General features: G+C 51.0%; 1 protein-coding gene across 2 annotated transcripts in view; it reads right to left on the reverse strand.

Annotated features, from left to right (window-relative positions):
- The window catches only part of ELMO2 (engulfment and cell motility 2), a 28,593-nt gene extending 2,230 nt beyond the window's left edge, over positions 1 to 26,363 (reverse strand). Inside the window, exons 1-20 of one of the 2 annotated variants that reach the window (XM_044919001.1) lie at positions 25,874 to 26,363; positions 25,541 to 25,668; positions 25,165 to 25,205; positions 24,669 to 24,741; positions 24,230 to 24,280; positions 20,892 to 21,073; positions 19,228 to 19,327; positions 17,958 to 18,109; positions 15,203 to 15,281; positions 11,858 to 11,908; positions 6,969 to 7,091; positions 6,479 to 6,613; positions 5,798 to 5,902; positions 5,610 to 5,718; positions 5,057 to 5,193; positions 3,840 to 4,003; positions 3,620 to 3,732; positions 3,330 to 3,437; positions 2,296 to 2,378; positions 619 to 696 (exon numbers count right to left, since the gene is read on the reverse strand). In XM_044919001.1, coding sequence (XP_044774936.1) covers positions 619 to 696; positions 2,296 to 2,378; positions 3,330 to 3,437; positions 3,620 to 3,732; positions 3,840 to 4,003; positions 5,057 to 5,193; positions 5,610 to 5,718; positions 5,798 to 5,902; positions 6,479 to 6,613; positions 6,969 to 7,091; positions 11,858 to 11,908; positions 15,203 to 15,281; positions 17,958 to 18,109; positions 19,228 to 19,327; positions 20,892 to 21,073; positions 24,230 to 24,280; positions 24,669 to 24,741; positions 25,165 to 25,205; positions 25,541 to 25,618 — 1,962 coding nt within the window. In that variant the 5' untranslated portion in view covers positions 25,619 to 25,668; positions 25,874 to 26,363. Of the gene's footprint in view, positions 1 to 618; positions 697 to 2,295; positions 2,379 to 3,329; positions 3,438 to 3,619; positions 3,733 to 3,839; positions 4,004 to 5,056; positions 5,194 to 5,609; positions 5,719 to 5,797; positions 5,903 to 6,478; positions 6,614 to 6,968; positions 7,092 to 11,857; positions 11,909 to 14,015; positions 14,052 to 15,202; positions 15,282 to 17,957; positions 18,110 to 19,227; positions 19,328 to 20,891; positions 21,074 to 24,229; positions 24,281 to 24,668; positions 24,742 to 25,164; positions 25,206 to 25,540; positions 25,669 to 25,873 lie in introns of those variants that run through there. The other variant, XM_044919002.1, reaches the window with a different exon arrangement.
- Between the last annotated feature and the right edge of the window lie 939 nt (positions 26,364 to 27,302).

Here is a 27,302-nt window from a genome sequence, read left to right on the forward strand (position 1 = left end):
CCTGCCTTTGCTCACCTGTCTCCCCACCTGCTAGTTCTTCACTTCTTCCCAACAGAATTCCACTGGCAGCTCAGGGCTGCCAAAGTGTCTCCTCTTCCAGAAGCCCCACCTCTAGTGCCCTCTGATGCTCCCCGAGCTCAGCAGCCACACGGGGCTCAAGCACAGTTACTCATGTAACACCAAGTATCTTCCAGTGCTGCAAGTACCACTGTGGGGGCCCGTCAGGCGGACCAGACCCGTCAGCCCCAAAGCCCAGGCCAGACCCTCTACCACCTGTGCCCAGGAGCCCTGAGGACAGAGGATCTGTCGGGTTCGCTCGGGAAGGTGGCCATGCGGAGACTGAAAAGGGGGAGAGTTTTCCCAGTCTGGACAAGTTCGGTTATCCCCCGTGACCCTGATTTTCTAACTGCAACTTACGGCTGCTGCTGAAGAGCAGTAAGCTGGGAGCCCAGCCCAGGGGGATGGACGCCAGCCTGGCAGATCGCCAGCGCCAAAAAGCCTTCATGACACGCTGTGGTCCCCTGCCTCTGGGGGATGTCCCTGTTCTGCCCACTCCTGCCTTCAGCTGAAGAGTCACAGAAGGGGCGGGGCTGTCCAAAGCGGGACCACACTGCTCACCTCATACTTGTTAGGTGCGATGAAGTTTAAGGTCTCATCAGGGTCATACAGGATGGAGAACGCCAACTCCAACACCTCCTGAAAGAGAAAGGGTTTCAGTTCCATGGGGGCGGGGGTGGCCTGGGCTCTGCGCGCCAAGATCTTGGCCAAATTCCTTGTCACCTGGCACCGTCACTGAAGGCGCTGATTCAGACGTGGTATCACCAGGCCCCCAGCACGTGCACCAGTGTGGCTGGAGACAAGGCATCATGGTATGAGCGCTAACTCACCCACCCCCCACCTGAGTCACATCTAACATGTGGATGCTCCTAACACTGGAGAAAAGTCATTTCTCAACACTCAAAACCTCTGCATCTCGGAGTCCAAGACTGTAGGTGACCTACATATGTAGGTACGTATGTTGGTGATCAGACTGAAAGTCTTAATGGTTTAGAAACCACCACAACAATAACAAATTGTGGCCAAAGATGACAGAATTTAAGCATCAACAACATAACTGTAATGGACTGGGACAAATATCAATTTGCTTAAATCCATGAGTTCATAGTAATACTAAACAAAACAAAACAAAACACATACACAAAATTGGTCAATGTTGGATGATACCAGAGAACCAACTCACTGTTTTAAAAGTAGGTACTTTTATAAAAGGAAAGAATCAAGCACTTACTCTCCTTTCTTATATAAACTTGACCACTGGGAAGCCAAGAGTAGATGATGGTAAGTTTCTGTTCAGAGAAGTAGTTCAGCTCATAAATGAGAATGACCGCATTAGAACACCACTAGTTTGCAAATCTTAATTTACTCGTGGAAGAGGCACTTAGCACCAAGAGTCTGCTAACATCGCAAAAAGAAAGACGATCACATCATGTGTCTCTTGATAGAACACAACACCACCTAGGAAGTCATTCTGTCCACCCCCCCCAAAAAAGGGGGTCAAACCTGAACTGGATCAAGCCTCCCCCTAAATCTCTCCACCAACGTACAGATCTGGGACAGAGAAGCAAGTTAAACTATACCACCGGGAGACAATCAGCACATTTCAGACTCTGAGAAACTACCAAACAAGCAACCTGGTTTCTTCAACTAATAAACCGCAAAGAAGAAAACAAAGATGGAAAAGAGAAAGAGGAACTAAAGACTAATCACAATGTGCATATCCTATTCGGATTCTGTTTCAGTGAACAAAACGGGTATGAGTATGCATATGTGTGCACGTGTGTGTGTACACGTAAGCATTTATAAATTTTTATACAGAGAAATTATGTTATTTATAAGAATGCAAACATATATGGAATATTTGATATTAAATGACAACTTTTAAAATTTCTTTTCAGGTGTGATAACGGTATTGTGATTATGTGAAGAGTCCTTATCATTTACAGATACATTCTAAATATTTAAGAGGAAATGACATCATACTTGATTTTTTCTTTGATGTAATAATAAGCGGATGGGTAGGCCTGGCCACGGTTGTTGAGGCTGGGTGATGCGTATGTGGGGGTTCTATCTGTTTTTGTGTATGTTCAAAACTGTTCTTAGTAAGAGCCGTAGGAATAACTTAGAGGGAGAGAAGGGGGGCGGGAGAGCGTGTACTTAAACCGCGACTACCGCCTGAACCCTCCGGCATCACCGTGACTATGACCGTGACTCTGGCAGGCTTGCTGCTCCGCTCACCTTGTTCTGTTTCAGAGCGCTCTTCTCTTTCATGTGGGGGCAATCCTTCCCAGTGACGATGGCCTTAATGTCTGCAACAGGAACTGCGAAATGAAGGGCATTAGTCTCTGGAAGATTCACGCTGCGAGTGGGTCTTTGCATCAGTGCTGGAAGGGGAGCCCCAGCCCCCAGACCAAAGGGCTGTGTCAGCTCAGACAGAGTAGCCTGGTGCTACTTCCCGGGGCCATGGCCTGCTTGGCTGCGTCCAATCTCACCGGGGGTCAGTTCAGGGCTCTGGGATCGTCTCCCCGAGGACCGGAGCCTTAGACACTCACGTCACTTCCACGGCACCGTGAGGAAGGCGACAAGGCCCCCAGCGCAAACAGCCGTGCTCACTACCTGCCAGCCCCTGCCCTAAGGCCTTGACGTACATGACTCATTCAATTCTGACGAGGGACATGTGCCTATTGCTCCCATTTTGCACGAGAAACCAAGGCAGAGGTGAGAGTTAACCTGCATTAATTAGAATTAACGGCAAAGCTTGGATTTGAATCCAGGCAGTCTGGCTTCAGAGCCCCGGCTGTGCCACCGCCTTTCGGTACAGTCTGGTAGCGCCCCTGACAATCTACCAGCCCCATTCCCACCGGGGATCCCACGGGCTTCCCCGAGCAGCCCTGTGAGGTAGTCCAGGTAGAGAGGACCTCTGACAGATGAGCAGACAGGTCCAGGGAGACAAGTGGTCCACGACCAGATAATCGGCTTGAGATAGCCAGGACTAAAACTCAGGTCTCCTGGGGCGCCTGGGTGGCTCAGTCAGTTAAGCGTCTGCATTCGGCCCAGGTCATGATCCCAGGGTCCTGGGATCGAGCCCGGTGTCAGGCTCTCTGCTCAGCGGGGCGTCTGCTTCTCCCTCTCCCTAGTCCTGCTGCCCTCCCTGCTTGTGCTCTCTCTTTCTCTTTCTGTCAAATAAATAAATAAAATCTTTTAAAAACAAACTCAGGTCTCCTGACATCGAGTCCAGCTACTACGACACATTGATGGAGAAATGAACCTACTTTTCTCCTGCAGGGATTCAAACGTCACCTCCCCTTGAGGGTTGTCATCCAAGTCACCATAGTGCAGGACTTTGTGGTTCAGTGCCAAGCGGCAGTACCAGAAACGTTCTGGAACACAAAGCAAGACAAGCAGGTGACCAGGGACAGTTCTGGCAAAGGCCAGGGCACATGAAGGGCAAAAGGATGACATGTTCCCGGCCTGCTCCCTGCAGGCTCTGTCCGGCAGGCTCCCTCCCCCGTACGGTGACTCGGAGAGGTAAGGACCAGCCCAGCCGCCCAGACCCCCTCACCTTGCCTCCGACGGTTCCCAATCTTCCGGAAGCTGCTGCCCTCACAGAGCCGGTTCAGCCGCTGCTGCTTGATCAGCTCCAGGATCTCAGGCTGGATCTTCTCCCTCAGCTCCCTGGGGGGACGCGCACGGAAGCAAGGGGAGGTGAAGACACGGCAGGGCTGGTGGTGCCTCCCCCCCACTCCACCCCCCGCCGCCCCCCGCCACCCAGAGGCACTTACACGATTGGCGGGGACTGGAAGTCATCCTGACTCATCCGCTCGGATTGGCGCAGTCGCAGGATCTCAGAGTAGCTCAGGCTACGCAGTTTGCTCTTGAACTGATCCAAAGAGCTGGGTTTGGAGGGCAAAGCTCGAGTGATCTGCTCTCGGACCACCTGCATGACCTGAGCGGGAAGGAAGCCGGCTGCCTCAGTCCCTCTGCTGAGGGGCCAGGCCCGGTGCAGGCAGCCCGGCTCTGCCCCTGCCCTGGAGTCACCCCAGACACCCGCTGGGTGAGCAAGAATACTGACTCTCCGAGGCACACACCTTCTTAGGTGGTTCTCGGGGACAAATGCCTGCTAGGGACAAATGCTTTCTTTCCCACAAATTTCAACTAGTCGACAGTGTGCTGAAATGAGCACAGGTTTGGAAGTCGGAGGGAAAGAGGCTCAGATCCTGACCCCATCTCTTAATCTGTGCCTTGAGCAAGCCGCTTGCTGTCTGCAGGCCTCCCTCTCCTCATCTCTAAAGCCAGAGAAAGGAAGACTCGATTTCGGATATACGCTTCCCCTCAAACAATAGTGAAAGAGGAAACAGGCCAGCCCATGGCCCGTCGGGCAGCTCTGCGCTCATGCAGGGCAAAGTCTACAAGAGAAAAGACTAGAGGAAGACGTGAACATGGTCATCACTGGGTGGTGGACTACAGAGAACTTTCTCCTCCTCATACCTTGCAGATTGTTTACAATGAGCTGAGCGGCTTCTGGACTGTCGGCTTTTGACGGCCCAGCGGTGAGTGCTCTGTGGAGCGTGGGGACTTGGGTGTGCGTCAGGAATGACTACTGAGTGGAGAGCCAGGACGGGCCTATCCTGCCAGTCCACACCTCTCCCTAACGTTTCCTGGCCATGGAACCGCACCAGGGCCTGACATAGTAAGCGCTCAGTCAACCAGCGCTTGTATGGTTAGGCTTAGCCTCCTGCCCTCTACGGGAGACAGGCGGGCAGGTACTGGCTCCTCTGGGGCCATGAGGGGCCCAGGGCACCGAGGGGCAGACCCCTGCTCCAGGCCACAGAGGAAGCACAAGCAGAGGGGCCCGAGGTTCTCCGGTGTGGCATCTTGTGACCCGGGGCTGCCGACACGCTGGTTTCCCAGCTCAGGGGCTCCCCAGGCTCCGGAGAGTGGTCACAGACTGTCACGTGACGGCCTCCAGCCGTGGGCGTCAGAGCTCTGTGACACGGACCTTGTTGAAGTCCTCGGCTGTCGCCCTCATCTCCTTCCAGGTCTTGTTCAGCAGCTGGATGCAGATCCCGAAGAGCTCCTCAAACGCGCGGTCATGGGTAAAGAACATCGGGTGGTAGTCGTTGCGGCCCTCGTTGGCTATGGAGGAAGAGAAGCAGGGAGGGTGAGGCTGGGTGCTCGCGTGCACTCAAGTCCCGAGGAACAAAAGCAGAGCAAGGCCAAGGCGAGTGAAGAGTGTGGGATGGGCCTTTCTCTACTTCCTCCGCTTTCTTCTCTCGGTCTGGCTCTGCCCTCTCTCAGGCTCGGCCAGCCTGACACACGGGGCCAAATGGATGGAGGCGCAGCTCCTGCACACGTGAAATGACCCGCTCAAACCAAGCAGCAGCCATGATTCCCAAAAGCGAGGATAAGACGGCTCACGGCTCACCCGGTGACTGCCCACACAAAGCACACTAGTTGTCCCGTCCCACTGACCCCTAGCTTTGTAACCTCGAGTCCCCCTAGGCTCCTGATTACGGAGTCACTGAAAGAAGAGGGGGGTGGCTGGGACTTACGCAGCTCCCCAACCTGCAGGATTTCACAGAGCATTTTGGTGAGCTCGATGGCGCTGCGGCCGAAGGGGCACTCGTGTTTGTCCTCCCGGCTACTGTTCTCCAAGACGATCTGGGGGGAGGAAGGCAGGGGGATTAGGGAGGCGAGACATGTGGTGGCAGGGCTGAGCCAGCTGGCCCCCAGCTGTTACCCGGATGTAGGTGTCCTGATGGACTTTAGCCAAGTACAGCATGTTGTCCAAGGCCAGCATTCCAGGAGGAGTCTGGGTAAAGTCCATCGCTGGGTTGATATGGTTCTGGGGAAATAAAGGAACCGGACTTGAGACTCGGTAGCCTCCTGTGTGCGGTGCCACCTGAGGGGACGCCCTACTGCCCTCCTGTCCATGCCACTAGCTCTCGTGTTGCCTCCTTCCTGCCCACCATCTCTGCGAGATGGGGAGCTCCTGACCTGGGACTGTGCTGACTCATTCCGTCTCCCCAGCACCCAGCATACTGTGTGCTGAGTGGGTAGGTGCACGCTAAGTGTTTAATTGAATTAACTCCATCATCAAATGTGTCCTACCACAAGATATCCACTTCTGCTTTTCAAAGCACCTCGCTGCTTTCAGGAGAGGTCCTCTCTTTACCCATGTGACTGACCTCTTGGACTCTCCAACAGATGGATTCATTCCAAGGGGCCAAATGCTGCACGGAAATGTGTGACCTCCCAGCGCCAAGGCCAACTAAGTGTCAGGGCCCCTCCAGCTTCTTGGTGTCATCGATTCCAGGGCCACCATGATGAAGGGGGGGTCCTCGGGGCTCTGTGTGGGTGCGCCCTCTGACCTCCTGTCAGGGGAGCGGGCCTCCCAAGATCCATACTTTGTGAAACTTACAGTAAATCCCAGCATTTTGTAGTCCTTGGTATACATGGCTTTGCGCTTCTCAGTCCCACTCCCGGGGACATTGCTAGGGTCAGACTCTGCATCAAATGCGATCCTTCTCAGTTCAAATATAATGTCTCTTTGAGCCTGAGAAGTGAAACGGACAGCCAGGAGGTAAATCAGCTAACCCAGGGAAGCAAGGAAAAGAAAGAGCAGGTTGGGCTTTCCTGGGCAGGACCCTGGCCCTGCTCAGTCTCCGAGAAGGCATCACCTCTGCCTTCAAGGGACAGAGGTGGGCTTGGCCCAGAGAGTCACCCAGCGGGAAGAGACGGCAGGGAGGTAGAGCCAGGTTTCCAGGGCAACACAAACCATTTCAGCAGACACAATCGAGCACAGTCCCTGGCACACATCAGGTGCTCAATGCGGAGCCTAACGGTGGAATGCACCACATCAAAAGGCGTACAACTTAAGCCAGGAGTACTTGGTCCCACGGAGCACCTACCTGGTCATTGGGGTCCATCTTGGTCATCATCCTTTCTTCCAGAAGGTTAAAGGTCAGGACTTGCAGGACATACAGCTGATGGGCCATCTCAGTTTTGATTGGGCGGTTCCCTCGGATCACATGCTGGAAAAAGCAAAGGCAGGGGGCAAGGGCTGAACTGATTTTCTTCTCCTGAAGACTCACATCCATGCTGGTGAAAAAGAAAGTATGCTGGGCAGGGAACAGGGTTTCCCTCCCACACACGGAACTTGGAGACTTCGTGTTCTAGAAGGGATGGAGCATGAAAGGTCTCGATTCAGGCTGAGATGATTCACTGCAGGCCCCAAGGGCACAGCCCCTTTTTCCGCGCTCCCCTGGGCAGGGGAAGTGGAACCCAGGGCAGAGGCTGTATCCGGTCACGCCAAAGACAAGGGAGGCTGCCCTGCTACGATTCTGACGCAGGGCTCAGTGGCTGGACCTTCCTCCAAGTGGGCACTCAATCCAAGACAACAGACAGTGTGTGCGGAGGACTCCGCTTTGTCTTCCCGTAGAAAAATACAATGTTGTGCATGGCCTCACCAAGTAGAGGCTTTAGGAAAGGACATTTTCTTGAAATAGTATGGAGACACCTACACAAAGGAGAGCACCTAATGCTCCTTGTCCAGCCCCCAACGCTCCCCCCGCCACCTTCTCTCCTATCACTCTGCGTACGCTCCCCTCCCCGTGTCCCCTGTATTCTGTCCCGCCCCCTCTCTTTCCATGACCCCCACCACGCCCTCTCAGTTCTCACCTCCGTCCCTCTGACGCCCACCCCACTTCAGGCTCCCCCCTTCCCTCATACCCCACCTCTTTTTCTCACATGCTACCTCTCCCTGTGTCCCTTGGGTTGATCAACGCCTGGCGACGTTCTTGCCTCCTATTGCCCTGCTCTCACTCCCACAATGGCTGCTCTTCCTGGCTTGCTCCCTCGTATTTCTTGCTTTTTCTCTGTCTTACCCGCCATCTTGAATCGTTCTTGGTCTCTTCTCACCCAAATGAGACTCTTGCCCAGTTTTCCACACACACTCCCTCCATGTCCTTCATGTTCTCTCACTCAGTCTAGCTCTATGTCTCCGGAGCTGTGCTGTCCAATATGGTAGCCACTCGGCATATGTTAGAATTCACTGAAGTTAAAAATTCAGGTCTTTGGTCACACTAGCTAGATTTTAAGCTCAACAGGTATAGGTGACCAGTGACTACCACCCAATGATAGAGTAGATATAAAACATTTCTGATGTGGGGGAAAAAAAGGCAGAAGAAAAATTATTAAATTTCCTTACTACCCAGAGCCCACTGACAAGTCCTTCAAACAGGCAGAGTGACATTCCTCTAGGGACTCAACTGCTTCAATGTTAATACTTTGCTAAGGGCAAAAGGCAATCCTAGCCTGACCGCCAACCCCCCCCCCCCAGGATCCTGTAAGTCTACTTTAACATATAAGAATTCCTCTGGAAACTTCCTTTATCTCTAAACCCCCCCAAGATACATGTTGGCAATCATCCCCCAAGCATATGGCCCACCAATACACATCTGAAGGGTCTCATGACTAAGGTTTTATTAGACAGTAATAAATGACCTTTTCCCAACAATAGCTAGCCCCCTCAAGGTCCTGGAAACCTTGCTTCCAAAATTCCTCAGAGACTTACAACATCCCTAACTCCCTCCTGACTTGAAAGTATATAATGGGCCCCTCCTCATGACCCCCATGCAGTTCTTTCTGCCCATGGGTCCCCATGCTGTAATAAAATCACCTTTTTGCACCAAAGAAAGACATCTCAAGAATTCTTTCTTGGCTGTTGGCTTCGAATCCTAATAACGTCTTTCCTACATCAATTTCCATTATCACAGAAAGTTCTTCCAGACAGCACTGCTCTAAAGCTCCGTAACTCTAAAGTTTGCTCTGGCTTGACATCAATGTCTTTAGACCTGTGCAGTCCCAATCTGGTAGCCACCAGCCACATGGGGCTGCTGAACACCTAAAATGTGGCTAGTCCAAACTGAGATATGTCGCAAATGTAAAATGTACGCCAGATCTCAGAGCCTTAGTGTAAAATAAAGAAAATGTAAAATATGTCATTACCAATTTTTTTCTATTGATTACGCATTGAAATCATAGTATTTGGGATATAGTGGGTTAAATTAAATATATTATTGAAATTGATTTCCCATATTCCTTTTTTACTGTTGCTACTCTAACATTTAAAATGAAATAAGTGGGGGTGCCTGGGTGGCTCAGTCATTAAGCGTCTGCCTTCGGCTCAGGTCATGATCCCGGGGTCCTGGGATCCAGCCCCACATTGGGCTCCCTGCTCAGCGGGAAGCCTGCTTCTCCCTCTCCCACTCCCCCTGCTTGTGTTCCCTCTCTCGCTGTCTCTCTCTCTCTGTCAAATAGATAAATAAAATCCTTGAAAAAAAAAAAAATGAAATAAGTGGCTTGCGCTATATTTCCACTTGACGGCGCTGCTCAGACTTCCTTTCCCCGACATGTGACTCCAGAGTGTTCTTCATTTCTCTAGATCTGCACAGCTTAATACGGCAGCCACAAGCCACATGTGGGTATTTTAACTGAAATTTTTAAAATTACAAATTTAGCTCCCCCGTTGCACTACACACATTTCAGGTGCTCAGGAGCCACACATGGCCAGTGGCTCCCATTCTGGACGGCACCTCCATGCTGCAGAAGGTTCCACGGGCAGTGCTGCTCCTAACCCCTCACCAGTGTGTGCTAAGGCCCTCACCTCCTCCACATGGTGTCTGTCTGCCGCTCTCCGCTCCCCCCGCCCTAGCAAGCCACCCCACCCCCAGCCTCTCGCTGCGGGGTCTCCTCAGGGCCCCCTCCACACCTCGTTTTGCCTCCCTCTGAGCCTCTTTCTTTCTCTGTGCCCCCTCCCTCTGCCACTCCGATGCCTCCCTACCCTTCCTTCCTCCTCTCCTCTCTCCATAATTCATCAAACCACTTTGAGAACCACCCCAGTTAATGTGATATGGTTTTTGTTCACTTGAATCCCCCTTTCTCAAACTTAGAGACATCACAGCGGGGAGGTAATCACTCAGCCCGTCTGAGAAGTCACGGCTGCAGAGCTTTTAGCTCAAGTCCTACTTGAGTGCTAAGGGATTCAAGGCCTGTACTCTTTGGCTTGACTGTGAACTGCTGGGACTTCAGTGAGCACGCATTAACCATTTCGGAGCAAACCATTTAAGTCCTGAGTCCTGACCCTGAATTGTCTTCTATAGTAGAATCTTCGCTTGTTCCAAGGTTTGTCCAGAAATGAGTGGAACTAATCCCATTGAGGTAAATAATAAGCCTCGAAATTCATTACATTTCCCTTAGAAGGGTCCCCCCTCCCACACATGCAGAGGACGGTGCCTAAGAGGGCTGCTCAGGAATGTGGACAAGCATGCGTGGGACCTGTGCGCTCTGCATGACTCACGGGCGGCGGGCCGAAGCGTCTGCTCGCGTCCCTCCTGCCCGCAACCCTCCTGCCTGGCTGGCGGTGGGGCTCTGACCAGGGAAACGGCCAGTAGGCAGGAGCTGGTTCTGCAAGGTGAAGAGGTGGGCTCTGTGTGTTCAGAGCAGGCCGTTGCTTGACTTTGCAAGTCCTCAGAGCTCACTTCTTGAATTCTACCACCTTTGTCTCCTGCTTACAGTAAAAGAACTGCTGATGTGAGCGGGGTGCTTACCAAGGGCCAGGCACCCTGCTAAGCGCTGTATATATAAGAGCTCATTCAGGCCTCACATCCAGATGAGCAAATCAAAGCAAATCAAAGTTAAGTGAATTGCTCAAGATCAAAGATTGGTTAATGGCAGAGTGGAGGCTGGTGACTCTAAAGTTCGTGCTCAGAATTACCAAGCCTTTCACACCTGACTTCTCATTTCTCGTTTTATTCCTTTCACTGTGGCCTCCTGGTTTTCCCTTGGTTTTGACAACTGATAAAACGGCCTCCCTTTCACCCAGATCCCCAGCTCTCTTCCCCAGCTCTTACCTGCCCCCCACCCCGCCCCAGCCACTCTCTCCCACCCACATCCCCGCGTGGGGACAGGGAGTCAGCCCTCTTCCCAGAGGCCTCCCTCCCCGCCACCTCCCCCTCTACTTTCCTCCCTCATACACCCCCAAGAAACACACACCTGCTAGCGTGAAGTTTCTAAATGCCAGCCTGGTTATGTCACCATCCCTATGAAATCCCCTCAACTGCGCTTGGGAGAGAGACTAAGGCCCTACTTGACCTGGTCTTTGCTGCGCTCCAGCCTCCAGCCCTGGCACACATCTGCTCCTTGACCCACCCTCGCCCAGTCACACACCCCTTCTCGGTCTGCTGAGGAAGCCACAGCCTCACCTGCCCTCACTCCTCTAGAGGCTTCCAGACACCTGCTACCCCTCCATCCCTCACACCGTGAAGCTCTATGGAAGCACTGAGCACACGGTATTCTGGCGCCGTCCCAGGGAACCAGAATATCTTTGAGAGCAAACACACTGTCTTATTCCTCCCTACTCGTGCCCCACACAACTCAGGTCTGACTGGTGTTAGCTGAACGAATTACTTTCCCCTTTGGGGCCTATTTTAACACATTCCTTCTGAATAAAAACTGTTGGAGCCGCAGGGCAACAAACAGCACAGCTGGCTGGCCTTCGTAGCTCCTCAGAGGCTCCGGGATTCCTGGTGGGAGGGCCTCCTAGAAACAGCTCTGTTGACAGAGGATTACGAGAAAAAGCATTCCAGCTTAACAAGGGTTTATTAGCACCTATCTGTTGGTAGGTTCCCTTTGAGCGCCCTCCCCACGCAACAGTAATTTCAATAATAATAATACAACTACAGTAACAGTAATAATTGCTATCACCAGTAACAAAATACAGCTTGTTCTGGGAACTTACATTCAGGATTATGGACCGAAGGTGCTTCTGTGCAAACGCATTGGCCATATCCTGTTGAGAAAAACAAGCAAATGTAAGGCAAGGTGGCAGGCACCCAGCTGTGACAACTATCAAGTTGATAGTCACTATCAAGTGATATCATGGCTCTGGGGCTTTTTCTCTGAAATTTTTTCTCCTTTCTTTTTTTTTTTTTTTTTAAAGATTTTATTTGTTTATTTGACAGAGAAAGACACAGCGAGAGAGGGAACACAAACAGGGAGTGGGAGAGGGAGAAGCAGACTCCCCGCAGAGCAGGGAGCCCGATGCGGGACTCGATCCCGGGACTCCAGGATCATGACCTGAGCCGAAGGCAGTCGCTTAACCAACTGAGCCACCCAGGCGCCCCTCTCCTTTCAAATAAAAAGTGGGCAAATGGAAAAAAAAAAACCCCACAGACCATCAAACATATTTTATACTCTGAAAAATTCCCACATGCTTTTTTTCTGGGAGGGCAAATTGACTCAGATAGGGCATCCCTCCCCAATGGCACAGTCAACCACATCATCTTCCAAGGGGAACAAAGACCACTTCAGGACGAGACAGTCGAGTCACAAGGATGCCGGGCAACGGACAATGCGTACGGAGCACAGAGCAGCGAGATGGTTCCCATGCACCGTTCCAGGCAGACACCCACCCCCAAGGCTGGAAGGGCCTCCTCCAACCCAAGGACAGGGCTTTGGCCCCAGTGCCCCCTCCGGGGCCCCCCAGCGCCACACTCTGCCACAGTAAGTAGCCGTGATTCACTTCTGACTGGTTTGGAGAACAGCATGTTGGTGCTTTTGGGTAATTTTTCCTAATAGGGTCAGTGTTTTTATTGTATTTCGTTCAGATTTTGACAGTAACACTTTATTTATTTAGCACCCTCAGGAAATAAAGGATCCTACATAAAGGAGTCTTCCAGGGAGCGAAGCTTCAAGGGTCCTTTCAGGACCTTGTTTTGATTGTTCTTACACAAATTCTCTAAAAATATATGATAGACATTTCTTTATTTTTGAAGGGACGACAATAATTACAACTTCATCACTGCCGAGGACTTGGCTTCCCCAGAAGAGCGGTACGTTCTGCCACTCTGCCACCCCGAGGACCTTCGAAATGTGCGGCTGTTTTTCCCTCAACAAAATGGTCCCAAGGTTCCTGTGCTTTTAATCTTTCTGACAGCTTTTCATAATTCTTCTGTCTCCTCCTGCCAATCTCGGCCATTGCTTCTTACCACATTAATTAGTATGACTTCACTTTCTAAACTGCTGCCTTAATTTAATTTTATGGATAATTCTAAATCAGTGGGCCTGAGGGAGCTGTCCCACCTCTCCCATGGAGCAGTATCTGTGAGCACTCTCATTTTTCTCAGAGCTAAAAGGCCTTTCCCTCTCCCTTCTACATCTCTAGCCATATTCCAAATGGCTGATGCTGCCAGGAACATTAAGTTTTACTTTGCATCCCCTGAGCACATGCTGAGCTGGCAGAGGAGGAAGGTGGCCTAGAAACTTCTTTGGTAGCTATAGGTTGGCTTGAGATTAAATCTCGCTGTGGACAACTTACAAAGTGGGTAATTGACATTGGCCTACTGCTAGAATATAATGGCCTTAGACCAGAAGCTTCTCTGCAGTGCTGGGGGAAAGCACTCATCCTCTTTCATAGCCTCGGAAAGCCGACTTCTAAAGCTCCAACCAAGAAACAAGCATGCAAATTCCCTCCTGACAAGTGTCTAGACTTTTTCAAATTCCTATGGTCTAGTACGCATCCAAAGCAACATGGATTTATCTTTACTCTTTGCCATACCAAGCTGGAAGGCGATGTATCCGTGGTATCATCTACATGAAAGTCTCAGGCTGTTTCTGAATCTGATCTCCCCTGGCTGAACCACGAACTTATGTAGAGACAGGTTACAAAGGAAAGATTGAGCAGCAGTCCCTGGGGCAGACGTCTCCTTAATCCTGGATGTAACACTAGTCTCCAGAATGTTCCGAGTGTTCTGATGAATGAGATTTACAGCACACAACCTTTCCCTGGGTCTTGGAGTTCCGTGAACCCCTCGGTCAGAACAAGAGGTTCTCGCCCAGCTCTGACCTCCCCACCTGGAAGAGAGCTGGGGCCCTTTCCACACGGCGGTGCTACTTACAGTGACAGGCAGGTCTAGAGGGTTAAGGTGCTTGTCCTGCCGGCAGAAAGCAAAAAGCACAGAGAGAAGCAGATGGAAGAATGAGCTGTCAGCTTACATTCAAAACAGGACTAGGAAGGGAGAGATTAACAGAACAAAGCCATCCAAGAAAGACAAGGACACACAGAACCATAGATGCTCCTGGTCCTCCCACGGGAAGCCACCAAGAGCTTGGTTCATGATCCCACAACATGAATTTCAACTTCCAGGGCCCATGGTATGGACAGAGAATCTAATAGTCTTTCTTTTGTATGCCACTTGGGCTTTTTAACCAGAGATATCTAGAGTGTCAGAGTTGGAAGGGCCCTTAGAGATCATCTAACCTGACTCATTCATTAGAGACCCGAGAGGTTAAAGAACCTGCCCAGCCTGGAAAAGCACTTAAGCCTACGAGCCCTGGGCTCAGGTCCCTGCTTGTTCCCTGGCCCGGCCTATTCCTGGTTTCCTCACTCGTAAAACAGGGGGCTTTTCCTCATGACACCCCTGTGCAGTACCAGGGGCATAGGCTGCTACTTCCGTTTCACAGGAGAGGACACCGGGCCTCAGAGCAGAGCTGCGTGCATCGTGCCGCACAGCTAACGGGCCGGGGAAGAAAGCAGCTTCAAATCTGAGGATCTTTATACATCAAACTTCGTGCCAAGTCCCCTCACTCTGGCTTCCTTAAGTAAGGATCTCATTTGTCCCACTTTCCTTGGACTGGACGGTGATGCCGAGAGGGTCCTCTCCCTTCTCGATCCTCTAGCCTGGGTTGGCAACGAAGACCAGCCTGGGCTTGTCGTCTAGCTGTGTATACGAGGTCTTTTTGGAAGACAGCCACCCCCACTTGTTTACCTATTGTCAGAGGCTCTTCATGCTATAATGACAAAGTTGACTGGCTGCCACACAGGCCATGAGCCCACAGAGCAAAAGATATTTACTCTTGGGCCCTTCGGAGGAAAAAGTCTGCAGGCCATGCTCTGACCTGAGACCTGGGCCTCCCAGGCCTTCCTCAGCAAGGCCGCTCTGAGGGCCCCTGACACAGAGGGGCGGGAGGAAGGACTCTTGGGGAAATGGCCGTGTAAGGGCTGTCTGCACAACAGAGGGTGCGTGGGAGACAATTCTTCTCCTGGAAGAGCCCGGATGAAAAGTTTGAAAAGGCAGCCACAGACCTGTCGCTTGTCCTCAGGAGCCTTCAGGAAAAGCGCGTTAATCAGTGCAATGGCGTAGGTCTGAATCTCCTGGTTGGAGCTGTGCCAGTGGAGAAAGAAGGCAGAGGGCGATTAGAACACTGACCAGCGAGAGGACACTCAGCTGCATCTGCAACAGTCGTTCACAGATGGTAATCAAACAATCATCCAGGGTGACATCTCAAAAGCCTTAAAAGTGGGCATACTCCGTGACCTGGCAACTCTACTAATAGCAATTTATCCAAAGACAGTAATCAGGGAGCTGGGCAAGATGTATTGGCAAAGCGTTTCATTCAACTACTGTCAAAAAAAAAAAAAAAAAAAAGAAAAAGAAAAGAAAGAACAGAACGGTAAATAATCCAAATGTCCACAATCAGAACTCTGTTTATACACATTAAAGTCCTAAGTCATCATTAAAAATCACGTTGTAAAGGTTCTTCACCCCGGATTTGGGGATGGGTTTGGAGTGTCTGTAAAGCCTAGAAACAGTGCAAAAATTATTCCACGCAGTTGGTTGACTCTATGTTATTTTCTCCAAGGAAGTGAGAGTCTATAACTGTTACTGGATTTTCAAAGGCATATGGGATACAAAAAAGATGTAGAACTACCCTTTTAGAAAAATCTTTAACGTGGGGAAATGTTCAAGAGCTATTACTCAGTGAAAAAAGCCAAGGTACACAGAGTATGTAGAGTAAGCTCTCGGTTCTGTTAAAAGTATGCACGGAAAAAACGACTAGCAGGGCAGTCAGTTTAATGTGACAGTGGTTCTGTCTGGAGGTGGGGAAATGGGCAAAGGATTTACTCTTTGTGCTTTTCTGTATTTTCAAAGTCTTCGACTACAAACTTGTTTCATTTTAAAACAAACTTAACTACAACCATTCTGTGGAATCTTATAATCCTAGCACTTGGCAAGATGTCTCCACCTGCCACACTGGCGGTACACTCGGTGGCCGGCAGACTTCCTGGTCAGGTGGGGGGCATCCTGGAGGTCTCATGGAAGGTACTCAGTGTCCCAGCCCAAACAGCAGAGAACATAATGTCTAGTAACAGCTACAGGCTGAAAATAGTCACAGACCGACCCCTAAGAAATGCCATGCTCCTCTGTCATCCTTGGGGGACACAGCTGGGTCATTCCCGATTCAGAAATGAAGAAATAGAGAAAAGTCTGATGTCAGGAAAATCAGAACTCTCCATCTGGAGTTTATAAAGTTCCCTTCACTTCAAACAACCTTTTTGGCTTTGGGATATGAAAACAGAGACTGCAGAATTCCTTAGAAGTGACAAGGAGACATCAGAACTGCAAATTGTGCTTTCTTATTACTTGGATTAGTTGGGGGCGGGGGGTACAGGTTGGGAGCAGAGCTGAGGGTAAAGCTGGGAACTGACAGGGCATTTGTTGGCATCTGCCCACGTCGATTTGCTAAAAGGGAGCAAGACTCAGAAAGGAGTCAACAGTATCACCATGTTGTTTGGGGGAGTCCAGGCCCCTCAAATTGTATTAGAGGGCTTAAAGTGAAGTGAAAAGAATGGAGAGGAGAGGAACAGTGCTCCAAAGGGTTCATCGGTCTTCTGGTTTTACTGTCTGGTAAAATGTTTTAGGATGTGTTAAGCTTCTTAGGTTTTTTGGTTTTTTTTTTTTCCACTTTTATTTATATTTATTTATTTATTTATTTATTTTTTTTTTTTAAAGATTTTATTTATTTATTTGAGAGAGAATGAGAGAGAGCACATGAGAGGGGGAGGGTCAGAGGGAGAAGCAGACTCCCTGCCGAGCAGGGAGCCCGATGCGGGACTCGATCCCGGGACTCCAGGATCATGACCTGAGCCGAAGGCAGTCGCTTAACCAACTGAGCCACCCAGGCGCCCTTTATTTATTTATTTTTAAGTAGGCTCCGCACCCAGCGTAGAGCCCAATGCAGGGCTTGAACTCATGAGATCAAAACCTGAGCTGAGATCAAGAGTAAGACGCTTAACCGACCGAGCCACCCAGGCACCCCTGTGCTAAGCTTCTTAGAAAACAAAGAAAAGCAAACAAGTCCTGAAATGAATACCTATCCTGTGCTGGCCACGATGCAAGATCTTTTATCTCCTTTGATCCTCACAAGTCTGAGTAGTGGGGAGGACTAACCCCAGTCTAGAAAGGAGGAAACCGAGACCAGGCGAGACCAGGTCACTTGCTGAAGGCAGAGACCTGGTCAGTGTGCAGGAGAGCCGGGATCTGACGGTAGCCTGAACTCATGCCCTATGAGATATTTTTTGTTACCCCCTACAGCATACCTCTCGTTGGCTAAATGTTCGCTGAACAAACACTAATTGACTTCTACTTAAATCAAAGCAGGGGATCCACAAAGGATTGGTCCTTCTTCCCAGAGAGTTCAAAATTTAAAATGGGAGACAGGTAACAAAAATAAAGGATTTATATCATTGTCATAGGTACAAAGAGAGACTATTTGGCCCAGAGAGGAGAGAGCATCTAATTCTGCCAGCATGTGGTGGGACAGAAAGCCTGGGAGCACTCAGCTTCATCCTGAGGGACGAGGAGCACCACGGAGCATTTTAGCAGGAGCATGACATGATCGGGTCCAAATCCTGGGAGCGTCCCAGCAGCAGTGTGGATGTGCTGATGAATGAGTGAACGAGCAGCCCAGCGGTGTGGAACACAAGCAAAGGAGGAGGCCTGGGAGATGGCCAGAGGATGAGAGGTGAGAGGGAGGCTGGGGCAGGGTCTCTTACTCACACCTGGAGGTGAGAGATGAGCTGTCCCACGGTGATTTCCTCCGCGATCTTCTGGTACAGACTCTGGCTGTTCAAGACCATGCTCTCCAGGATGGCCAAGGACCTCTGAAGGATGGACACGTCCACCATGGGCTGGCTCACGTACCCTGCAATCTATAGCCAGCGAGGGCCGGTCAGTCAGGAAGCCCACGGCCCAAGAGTGCTGGACGGCTTGGGTTTCTGATGTTGGCCCACGAAGGCTCTCCTCCCAGGTGTGCGGCCCACACGGGGGCAGCTGTCCCCATGTGGACAGTGGTATCTGGTTTATGGCCACCCTGGCCGATATGCCAGGATTTCCCTAGGCATGGGCAACTCCATTTGTCAAATGACAAATGATCCAAGCCAACTGTGTTTCCTCAAAACCTAAGGGCTCAATCCTTTGTTTTCAAAATAAGGGTTGAGGCATGAAAACACTAAGTGTAGAAAGCAGAGGATCTTCCTGAAACTGGGATCTCCTTTTATCTCCATGTACCCTTCTCCTGACACACGTTCTGCCCCTACGTGCACACAGGACAGCAAAGACTCGGGAGGCAGGAAGGCCTCAAAGTCTTGTAATCTAATAACTCCCCATTATTCTCAACCCCCATTATAATGTCCCTGACACATGGTCATTTCACTTTTGCCTAAATATCTCCAGCATCAGGAAGTTCCCAATGTCCCAAGCCAACGACAGGTGTGATTCTAGGTCGGTGGATACATGACTCATTGGCTTTAGTCCAATTTTGAGAATTGACACCTCCCCTTCCTATAGAAGAAAGGAAGGCTAAAGTAGAAGTATCCCCTCCCACCCGCCGAGTTCGATCTGATGATCCAAACAGGCTGCTTTGCAGATCTGTCAACAGAAGGCAGACTTAGAAATCTAAGGCGGAGAAAATGAACATGTATAGCCAAAGAGAAGGGAGCGCTCAGGAAGCAGTTCAGAAGCTCAGGGCTGCCACTGGTGGCCCAGCTGGTGTCATCCCAAGTCTCACTGACAATCCCATCCCACTTGGGCCACATACACCCAGTTCCCAGAGCCCGTTTCCATCTTCTTAGAGCAGGCCCTGAGAGAACAGGGAAGCAACTCTTTCAGGAGCCCCAGGAAGACCCGAGCGTGTGGATGAAAAATCGGGCCTTGGGCATAGAAAGCCGACCCTCAGCAGAACGGCTGTCTTGCATGCATTTCTCCATAAACCGACAGGACAACCGGCCATAGAGGGAGGAGGAGGACGATGGAATGCTGGAGGCCTCACCTGCTTAATGAAGGTGATTGAAACCATGTCCCAGGAGACAATGCCGTGGTCCATGAGCTCTAAGAAGGCAGTCAAGGTGAATGCCAGCATCTCACTGTAGCTGAGACATAGGCAAAACACACACAAAATTGGACAAAGATTCAGAGCCGGGGGACACAGGTGTGGCGGCAGCCGTGACAGGGACGGATTTCAGCAAAAGCGCCAGGGACGGTCAGCACAGCTGTGAGTAAGCTCCTGCATGCACACCTGGCCAGGTGTGCAGCAGACTCTGTCCAGGTAACCATCTCTGGGAAAAAAGAGCTGCCAGGGGATTGGCTTTCCTTCCCCACATCACTTCACCACAGGGGAACATGCGCACTCATTCGTTTCCCAAAACCAAGAACGGTATCAGACCTTTACAATCCCAACACTTGGCAGGGGTACCCAAGGGAGCTTACCGCCCATGTTCAAGGCCAAGAGGCAGCAGTGCAGGACAAAGAGTACTAACTTCGGACAGGGGCGCAATTCCTGTTCAACTATTTACTAACTGTGCAAATTTTATCTTTTCAAACTTCAAATTCCATCTCTGTAAAACTGAGTTAATCTCACAGCATGAAGATCACAGGGTCGTGGCGAGGGCAAGACGACAATGGGTGCAACACACTGGCTGCAGTGCTGATGGAGAATGGGGATTCCAATGCCTTCTCTCCTGTGTCCCTCCTCTTTCTACACACCACCCTTTACACAGCTGCACGGTGCTCTTGGCAAGGCAGGGTCAGACCCGTTAACAACACTCCCCGTGACAGCACTGCGGTGTAAGCAGCATCCCCATTTTAAAGAGGAGGAAACCAAGGCCAGCCTAATGCTACACCCCCTGGAGACGGCAGAAGTCTCTGATGGCTGCTGAAGGCTTCAGGATGTCTGTGCTGCTGCAAAATCCGAAAATTAAAACAAACACTCATGATTAGGTGCCTGGTTTGGCTGCAAATTTCAATAGCTTGGTCCATCAGCTGAAAAGAAGATTTCTGCCTCCGTCTGTGCCACCTGAGAGGGACAGAAAGCCACCACAGGCCTAGACGGCTAACTAAATAGCTGTTCATTCACGGCTGACCACGGGCATGCTGTCCCGCCACACTCATCTTAGCACTGGAGAATCAGAGATGTCTGTGACCTACGCAAAGTCCTGGAGCTCGTCCTCCTTGTGAAAATGGACGGTAGGGAGATGGCGAACCTATGGTGAGCACAGAGAAAGCCTGTGTGTGTGTGTGTGTGCATGCGCACACACGCGCGCACATGTGCGTGTGTGGAGTGGGGCGGTGACTGGAAAGGGAGGAAGCAGGGGCGGGGGTTAAGAATAGACAGATGCCTATTCTGGTCAATTCTGGACAGTCTGCTCACTAGCTTCCACCAGGCCAATCATTTCCCATAAATTAACAGATCTTTCATGACCTGACTTCTGTACCCCCTGATTTTACTACCGCTTGGCATCTGTGAAGACCACCTGTAGTACAAGATTCAGGACCACAATAGCGAATCCCTCTGGGCAGAGCCCAGTACTTGGCTCACTGCTCTGTATGCAGAAGGTGTTCAGTAAATTCAAGTGACTCAGTGGAGATGAGAAAAGGATGCCCTGCTGAGTGAAGTCGGTCTCTGAAACCCCCCAATAGGAGCTCAGTTATACTCACTGGGACAAGAGCTTGGTTCCACTTTCCACAAGCCGTGTCAGCACAATGATGCCATCCATGTTGATGAACTCAGTGGCGAAGGTCACATCAGCAGAGAGCTTGGCCAGCTCCTTCATGGCATCCAGCCGGGTCTCCATGTTGGACGACTGGGTCCTCTCCATCAGCTGGCGTGCGGCCCGGGACTATGAGACCAGGGACAAGATGTATGCTGTCTGCTCCTTGCGGCAGGTTACTGCTCTGTGAGTAAGTAGCTCATAAAGGCTTTTCTGTGGACATCCAAGCCCGAGGCAGAACTAGTTCATGCTGTCTAGGAGTTGGCTTAATAAATGCTTATTGGATCACTCAGGGAGTTACCAGTATGCCAAGACCGATCTGGAGCTGTGTATATAGGCACTCTGCTCTATGGATTACAAAAACTTCCCACTGAAGGACTACAAAAGAGACCAGGGAGACAACAGTTCACCACCTCTGGCAAGTCACAGAGACACAGATATTGGCTCAACAGAGGGGAGTTTTCTATTAATTTAAGCCATCAGACAGTAGACCAGGTTGTCTCTTGACGTAATGAGCTCTCAGTCACTAAAAGCAACCAAGGAGAATCTGGACAACCAGCTGTCAAAGATGCTACACAAGGGATTCTTGCATTGGGGGGAGGATTTAATCTGCTGATCACCTTTAAAGTCCCTTTCAATCTCAAAATGGGATAAGCCTGACAAGTTTTTTTTGTAACTTTCTCTGAAAGCCTCTATCATTGTTCCTCAAACTGACAGTCCTGGGGAAATTTTAAGGACACCGAGGAGCCGGGAGCTTTCAAAACAGCTTTTTCAAAGTGATGGCTGGCGACCAAGCCTTCTCCTAGCACACGAACTTCTCCCAACAGAATGCCTTGCTTCCTTTCTGCAAGCCCTAGCCACAAGCCCTCCCCTAGAGTCCACCGGCCCTTCCTCTTGCTGAACTTCCTGGCTTTGCAGTCAGGGCCCCCGCAAGCGACTGACCCGCAAGTCGTCATTCTCTATTTTTTGTCTGTTAATTAATATTCTCAGCTGGAACGGAAGAGCCTTGAGAGCAAAATGCTGCTGCGGTCTTTATTTTTTCTTACAGTGCTCAGCAAGTGACTGCAGCCCGGCTCCTGCCGCTGACCGAGGAGTCAGGCCCGGTCGCCCCTCTCCCCCATCTGCCTCTCCTCTTTTATTATCACAGAGACAGGGCTCGGGACGGCACAGAAATCCTCCAGGCTCCCCACCATGGAGAAAAGGCATGCCGCGAGGACAGGTCACAGGATAGAACAATTTGAAGGGCACTGGTCTGCACCACACTTAGAAACTTCTAACTCCAAACGTTAAGGCTCCTCCTGAGACAGCGTTTCCGGGCCACTGTCCCCTACTCCAGAGAGATGGACTCCTGGGCAAGTCAGCTACCCTGCACAGGAGGTCCGTAAAATGCTGCGGCACACCTACGAAAGCAGCTCCCAGAGGGTCACATCAAGCTGCAGAGCTGACGGTGGGGGGGTGGAGGATACCGGCCTGGAGTCAGCCAGCCCCGGGTTCAAGAGGCGGCTCGGCCACGTTTTTATCCGTGGGACAAGCGGCAAGTCTCTTAACCTGAGTCTCTGTTTGCTCATCTGCAAAACAGGGCTATCGAGGGTACCCATCTCTTCGGGGGTCTGTCAAGATGAGATGATACATTGTATGCGGAGCGCTCGTTCTGGAACTGTTAGCTGTTATTACTGCACACCACCCTTCTGCTCAGATGGACCAGTCTCCTGCCTCGCCAAGAAAACAGGGGCCATCACGCCCTTAATTTGCTGGCAGCCCTTCTACACCTAAGTGACCCCCACATCGACCATCCTCCTTGGGGACTGAGTGGTCAAAAATCCCTCCATCCGGGCTTTGGGTTCCCCCTGTCCTGACCCAGTGAGGTCCTATTCCATTCATCACCCCCTTTCCTGCACCATCAACCTTCCTCTCTTCCATCTTAACTTGTTTTCAAAGACACATAAGAAACTGCAACAGAAGTTAGCAGCTAGGAAGGGTCAGAGGAGGCGGGGAACTGGGTAGGTGAGGGATGGGAGTGCGAGGGAGACCTTCCGCTGTATCTTTGTCAAACTTTTTGATTTTTGTAACCCAGGAATGTTTTACCTCTTTTTAAAAAGCATTATCTTTTTGGCTCCACGTCCCCGAGTTCCTGCCTTCTGCGGTCTACTTCCTTTAATAACCAAGCCTCCTGATAGTGCGGTGAAGTCGGGGACCTCACTCTGCCACCGCTGTAGCCTGGCTGTCATTCATCACAGCACGAGAACTGTCTTCACAGAGGTCACCGGGGACCATGGACTTCCCGGATCAGTGAACAGCTTTTCTGCTCTCAGTCCACTCGATCTCTGCTCACTGCAGACCACGCTTTCCTCTATCCTCACATTCCCTGCCCCCTCCCTCCCCCCTCGGGTCTTCTGGTTTTCTCTCTGCCCTTCTGGTCGCTTCCTTAGTTACCTTTCAGGACCACTGGCAGGAATCAGGGCGTCTTCTCTTTCCTTCCACATCCAGGATATCACCACATCCCCAGGTTTACCTCTAAATATCTCTCATGCCCGTCCCCTCGTCTCCACTGTCACTTGCCTTCACTTCATGGGCTGTTAACATTTCTCATTAGCTTCTTAAAGATTCCTCCTACCACCAACCTTCTTTTTTTAGCCGATCTTCCACATTGTCACTACAGTGATCTTCCTAAAATATAAATCTAAACATAATGTACCTTCCTGCTTAAAATCTTTCAATGTCCCCACATTCCCTTCTGAATCAAGTCCAAACCCAAGAGCAGGCCATCCGGGACCCTTCCAGGTCTGGCTCCCTACTGGTTGCTACAGGCCCCACCTCCCCCACACAAAGCACATCTCTCTGCTTGGTATACTTTCCATTTTCTTCTCTCTCCAGCTAACTCTTGCTTATCCTTCAACATCTGTGCTAAGCGTTCCCTTCTATGGGAAGGTTTTCTGGGAATCCTCAGGCTGAGCCAGGCAGCCCCTTTTCTGAGTCCCCACAGCTCCCTAAGCAATTTTCTGTCAAGATGCTTGAGAGAGGCCTTTGTTTCCTCCTCACAAGGTTATGAGAGCAAAGATTGACTTTTTTTTTTTTTTTTAAATAATCTCTATACCCAACGTGGGGCTCAAGCTCACAACCCCGAGAGCAAGAGTCAGATGCTCCACTGACCGAGCCAGCCAGGGGCACCTCAAAGATTGACTTTTTAAGCTCTGTAGTCTTGGTTTCTAGAAGAGGGTCTGGCCCATGGTGGGTGCTCCTATATGTGTTAAATAAATTTACTGCTGATGACAGCCGGATACCTACCGGGGAGATAGCCAGCTGTAAGATGGTCCCATTCTTAATGTCACTGCGTGTCTGGGTAACAAAGAGAAAAAAGACTAAGATACAATATTAAAATTGTGCAAGCCAGCTGAATTGACGAGAACTTGCTGTCATTTATAGTAGTTGTAACCAAGCCTCTTAGGTCAGGCCTCCTTCTGCATGCGTCTTGCCCAAGAACTTCTCAGACCCCCTCCATGTGCCCCTGGCCCTCAGGAGGTAGAAGGCACGGTTTTCCAGCCACTAGAGGAGGCAGGGCTGGTGCACCCCAACCCGCCTGGGAGGCAGCCCCTCCCCTGTAAACAGAAGCTGCCCGCATATCAGCAAGGCTGGCAGCCCCGGCAGCGCCACCTCCTAGGGCCACCTCCTCTGCCGCTCCCGAGCTGACCTGCGCTCCCACGCTGACCTGCACTCCCGCACTCACCTGTTCGGTGATGTAGAGCTGGGGGCCATCTGCGTAACGGAGGGTGTAATACTCTGGGTTCGGCAACGACCACCTGTGGAAGAAACACACAGTACAGACGTCTGGCCCTCTCACTGGGCCTGGCAAAAAGCTGTAGATGTATTCATCATTTCCAGCAGAGTCGCCTCAGGGGTTGGGCGGCCTATCTGGAGGATGGGGGAGACCCAAAGCTTCAGGCTAAGATGCTGACAAGACAACTTGCCCAGCCTTGGGTACAGACTGGTGCAGCGGTCCGCACAATTCAGCCTCAGGCAGGGCATTCCTGGGCTTATAGGAAAAAGAAGGATTTCTATGAGGTCTTAGGGACATCCTCCTCAGCCTACTTCCTTTGTAAGACAATGATCCACAAAAGCTCCATTCCCGGGACTCAACTAACTGGAGATTCCTCTCAAGGTGGGGCAGTGTTCCTGTAGTTGTTAGCCTACCGTTGTCCAGAACGAGGGCACTTTCTACTTACCCATCACAAACTTCCTTGATGATGGATGCCAGAGGCCGTTTCTGAAAGACAGAGAGAGAGGGAGAGAGAGAGGGAGAGAGAGAGAGAGTGGGGGAGAGAGAGATCCTTCACCTGCAACCACATGCTACTCATGCCAGAGGGGCTGCCAAGGAGGATCAACCTGGGGCCTGCCTCCCTGATAGCTTCTGTTGGGAGAGAAAGCCTCTCCCAAGCCGGGGGACTGACCTTCCATGGGGCGGGACAGGCCTTGACCTTCCTGTTGCTGGCTCTTACTCCTGATGCCAAAGGCCCCCACCCCTGAAGACACCCCTTGCCGTGCACTTCCCAGCTCCCCGGTCCTGCATCGCTGCTTCTGCTTCTCCTTTCAGGAGCTCACCTGGTCGATTTCAAGGAGCTGAGCATTAGCACCTGGCCACTCAATGGCTACTTTGACAATGTCTGATGGCGGTGGCATTGTTCCCAATGGGCCCTACTTCCCCAAGAAACACACACAGACACAGCCGCCTGGAGAGAAAGAATCAGAGAGAAGGAAAGAGTCAGAGAGTTTGCCTTCATTTTTCACTCATCAGATATTTTTGAGAATCAGAAGACAGTGTCCAAAGTAACATATGGAACTACTTGGTTGGAATTTTTCTATATCACACTCAGACCCTCTCCTTGGGCTTTTTGTCTCTTTTAGATTAAGTCAGCAAGTGGAAGTGGGACAAACCTATCCATCAACGGCAGATCAGCCAGTAGCAAGATCTGCCAACACGACACTTCGGTCTAAGGGTCAGGAGCACTGTGTGGTAGAAGAATGAATTTACTGCAAATTCCTGCTTGGGGACCTTGGGAGGGAGAAGCATATGCTCAGAGACAGATAAGAATAGGCAGAGCCTTTGCTTGGTTGAGTGGTTGGCTGAGGAGCCAGCCCACTTGTGTTCCGCAGCCATCCGAGGAGGATGCCAGTGTCAGCAGGGCCCGGCCACATGCTCTCTCGCCTCCTCCCTAGTTACTGCTCCACTCCTTCCCCTTCAAAGGACACAATGTGGGGCCTCCTCTGTGTGGGATGACGCAGAGTTCAGAAAATGGGGAAGAGAACTGGGACAGGAAATGCTATTTTAGTCCCTACTGCCAAGGGCAAGGGCTGCTGGAGCTCAAACGCAGGGAGGTGAGGACTGCCTCACACAAAGGCCCCTCTATAGGAGGACGAGGCTTCGGAAGTACCTCTAACCCCCCTCCCCCATTTGTCTCCAAAATAAAGGAAAATAAATCATTTTGAACAGGTCTGGAAGATGGGCCCATGTGACCGGTTTCCTAGGCAACTCTGCTAGCTTAGCGGTATTCCAAGCAGCAGCTAAAGCATCCTCTCTCCAAGGTCTGATGAAGGCAAGTCACTCGACTGATGGATTATTTCCATGTATATTTACGTTCCTTGCCTACAGGTTCAGGAGAGGCCGCTCTCTTAATGCAAAAGACCTTCTCCGGCCTCCGCCAGGCTCAGCCGCTCACTCCGCACTTCACACTTCGCTAATGGAGACCGCCTGGCTCTCCTGAACTCGCAGCAGAGCCGTTGCTAAGCTGCTATTCGTGTGTGCTATCAACTTTTAGGCCCAGACACAGATGTCAGTTCTCACAGCCCCGTGAACATAGACCCATCTGGTGAAAGGGGTAAAAGTCCCTTCCCCTACACACCCACGAGTCTCCGTGAGAGGAAAGCTTCCATGACCATTTCCCGATCAGGGTGGGCTGCCCCAGAAGGCAAGTGTCAATAGCATTTCCAGCACGTGACAATGCACAGATGGTTTTCCGAGGGCTTTCACTGATTCTGCTGAGCCTTCCCAGCAGCCTCAGGAAGTAGACGGAACCAGACTATTACCTCTGAAATGACACAGCTGGAGCTCAGAGGTGGGTTAAAAGGGCCCCAGTTCAACCAGCTAATAGGTAGGAAAGGGGACAGAACTTGGAGCCGACTTTGGTCGGTGCTCTTCCCCTCCCCTCCGAGCTAGCCTGAATTTCTGTTCGTTGGAACTAAATCAAGCCTAAAAGGGTTGCAGGGGGCTAGGCTGATGGTCCCTAAAGCTTCTGCAATGTCTGCAGCTCCAAGCAGAATCTCCCGCATGTGATGTTCCTGGGCCTAGACACACAATGGACTGTTC

The sequence above is a fragment of the Neomonachus schauinslandi genome, chromosome 10 (genome assembly GCF_002201575.2).
Source record: "Neomonachus schauinslandi chromosome 10, ASM220157v2, whole genome shotgun sequence".
NCBI lineage: Eukaryota > Metazoa > Chordata > Mammalia > Carnivora > Phocidae > Neomonachus > Neomonachus schauinslandi.